This window comes from Cyprinodon variegatus, unplaced genomic scaffold (assembly GCF_000732505.1).
Source record: "Cyprinodon variegatus isolate N-32 unplaced genomic scaffold, C_variegatus-1.0 Scaffold1416, whole genome shotgun sequence".
Taxonomy (NCBI): Eukaryota; Metazoa; Chordata; class Actinopteri; order Cyprinodontiformes; family Cyprinodontidae; genus Cyprinodon; species Cyprinodon variegatus.
Genome location: NW_015151869.1, coordinates 50,932 through 52,388, shown reverse-complemented (window position 1 = coordinate 52,388; position 1,457 = coordinate 50,932). Strand labels below are relative to the sequence as shown.

The window sequence follows — 1,457 nt, the reverse complement described above, 5'->3', positions numbered from 1 at the left end:
AAAAAACAAATAAATAAATCTCTAGGCTGGCCCCGATACTCTGTCGCACGCTATAATTCCCGTCGTTTGCGAATTAACTCCTGCTTCTTCTTCTCTTCAATAAAACAGTGAACCTCAGACGACCATTTTTAGCCCACAGATAAGAACGCTGCGAAAAATGTTAATCTAAATAAGTAATTGTTTCTTGAACTGAGGAGGTGAGACACTTTGCCAATGGAACAAGACATTTAAACACCTTTAGAATAAGAAAAAAAAGAAAAACAATTGCATTGTCTTATTTCAAGTATATATTATCTAATTATCTTATTTTAAGAGTAAAAATATTCTACTGGCATATAATCTTATTTAGTTGCTCAAATAAAGGCCAAATATACCTAATTTAAGACATTGTACTCATTTTTGCAGAGTAGTTTGACCAACAAACACTTCTATTGGAGGATCATCTTATTTAACGACACAAATTAGCCCTAAATATACTTCATTTAAGAAATGACGACTTGTTTCTAGATGTTTTTGCAGTGTAGAACTAGAATACATCCAACTGAGTCTGAGCGGATCCTTTTCGTACATGAACTATCTGGTCCCGCTGAGGTATGAAAGCATGATGGGATGTGAGCCAAATCAGAGGGGTCTAGTTTACGCTGTGGAGGCGTTTGGATGTCCCTACGGTCCACTTCTACCTACACATGTTGTCCAGGTAGGCGGTCTCGTGGTCGGCGATCTCCGGCTGCAAGTCCTGAACCTTCACCAGCCTCAGGTGGCTCCTTCCTTCCAGCGTCACGGAGCGGACACACACCTTGGCTCGCTGCATGGCGACCTGTAAAACAAACAGGGTCAGGATGCTGCGGACGCCATGGGGGGAGGTAGGTGGCGTGGATGGGGATCTACCTTCAGCAGCATGGAGATCATGGTGATCATGGCGTCCAGGTAGTCCTCCATCTGGCCCTGCGTCTTCAGCAGCGTGGACCGGTGCAGCAGCAGCTTCAGCTCCTGCGATGGCGACAGGGGTCAGAATGGCCGAGGGGACGGGAAAGGCGGAGCCAAGTTTGAGAGGGACGGACCTTCTGGGCGGCGGACGAGTCCTGCGCCAGCGTGTCGCTGTCATACATGGGCTCCAGCGCCTTCAGAGCGCAGTCCATCCGCCCCAGCTGCTGCTGCAGCGTGGCCAGAGACAGCCGGGCCTCCAGGTGCAGCGGCGCCATCTCCACCACCTTGCTGTAGCTGTCCGCCGCCTCCTCCAGGCGGCCCAGGGCCTTCAGACACTCTGAACAAGTCATAAACATTGTGAAAATAAAGCTGCAAGGTTAGGAGAATAAAGTCGGAACATTTTTGACGATAAAGTCATAAACATTAGGAGTATTGTTAGGATAATTATCATTGCAGATGTGTGAGTTTATCACACCCTGGTGTTGGCTGCCTGTTGCGCGTCAGAACTGAAGATTTAATCTAATCTAATC

General features: G+C 47.3%; 1 protein-coding gene across 1 annotated transcript in view; it reads right to left on the bottom strand.

Moving 5' to 3' along the window:
• gtf3c3 (general transcription factor IIIC subunit 3) overlaps positions 1-1,457 on the bottom strand; it is a 15,472-nt gene that overhangs the window by 2,632 nt on the left and 11,383 nt on the right. The window contains exons 10-12 of the mRNA XM_015402944.1: positions 1,062-1,301; positions 889-990; positions 685-817 (exon numbers count right to left, since the gene is read on the bottom strand). Of these exons, the coding sequence (XP_015258430.1) occupies positions 685-817; positions 889-990; positions 1,062-1,301 (475 nt within the window). The remainder of the gene's footprint in view (positions 1-684; positions 818-888; positions 991-1,061; positions 1,302-1,457) is intronic.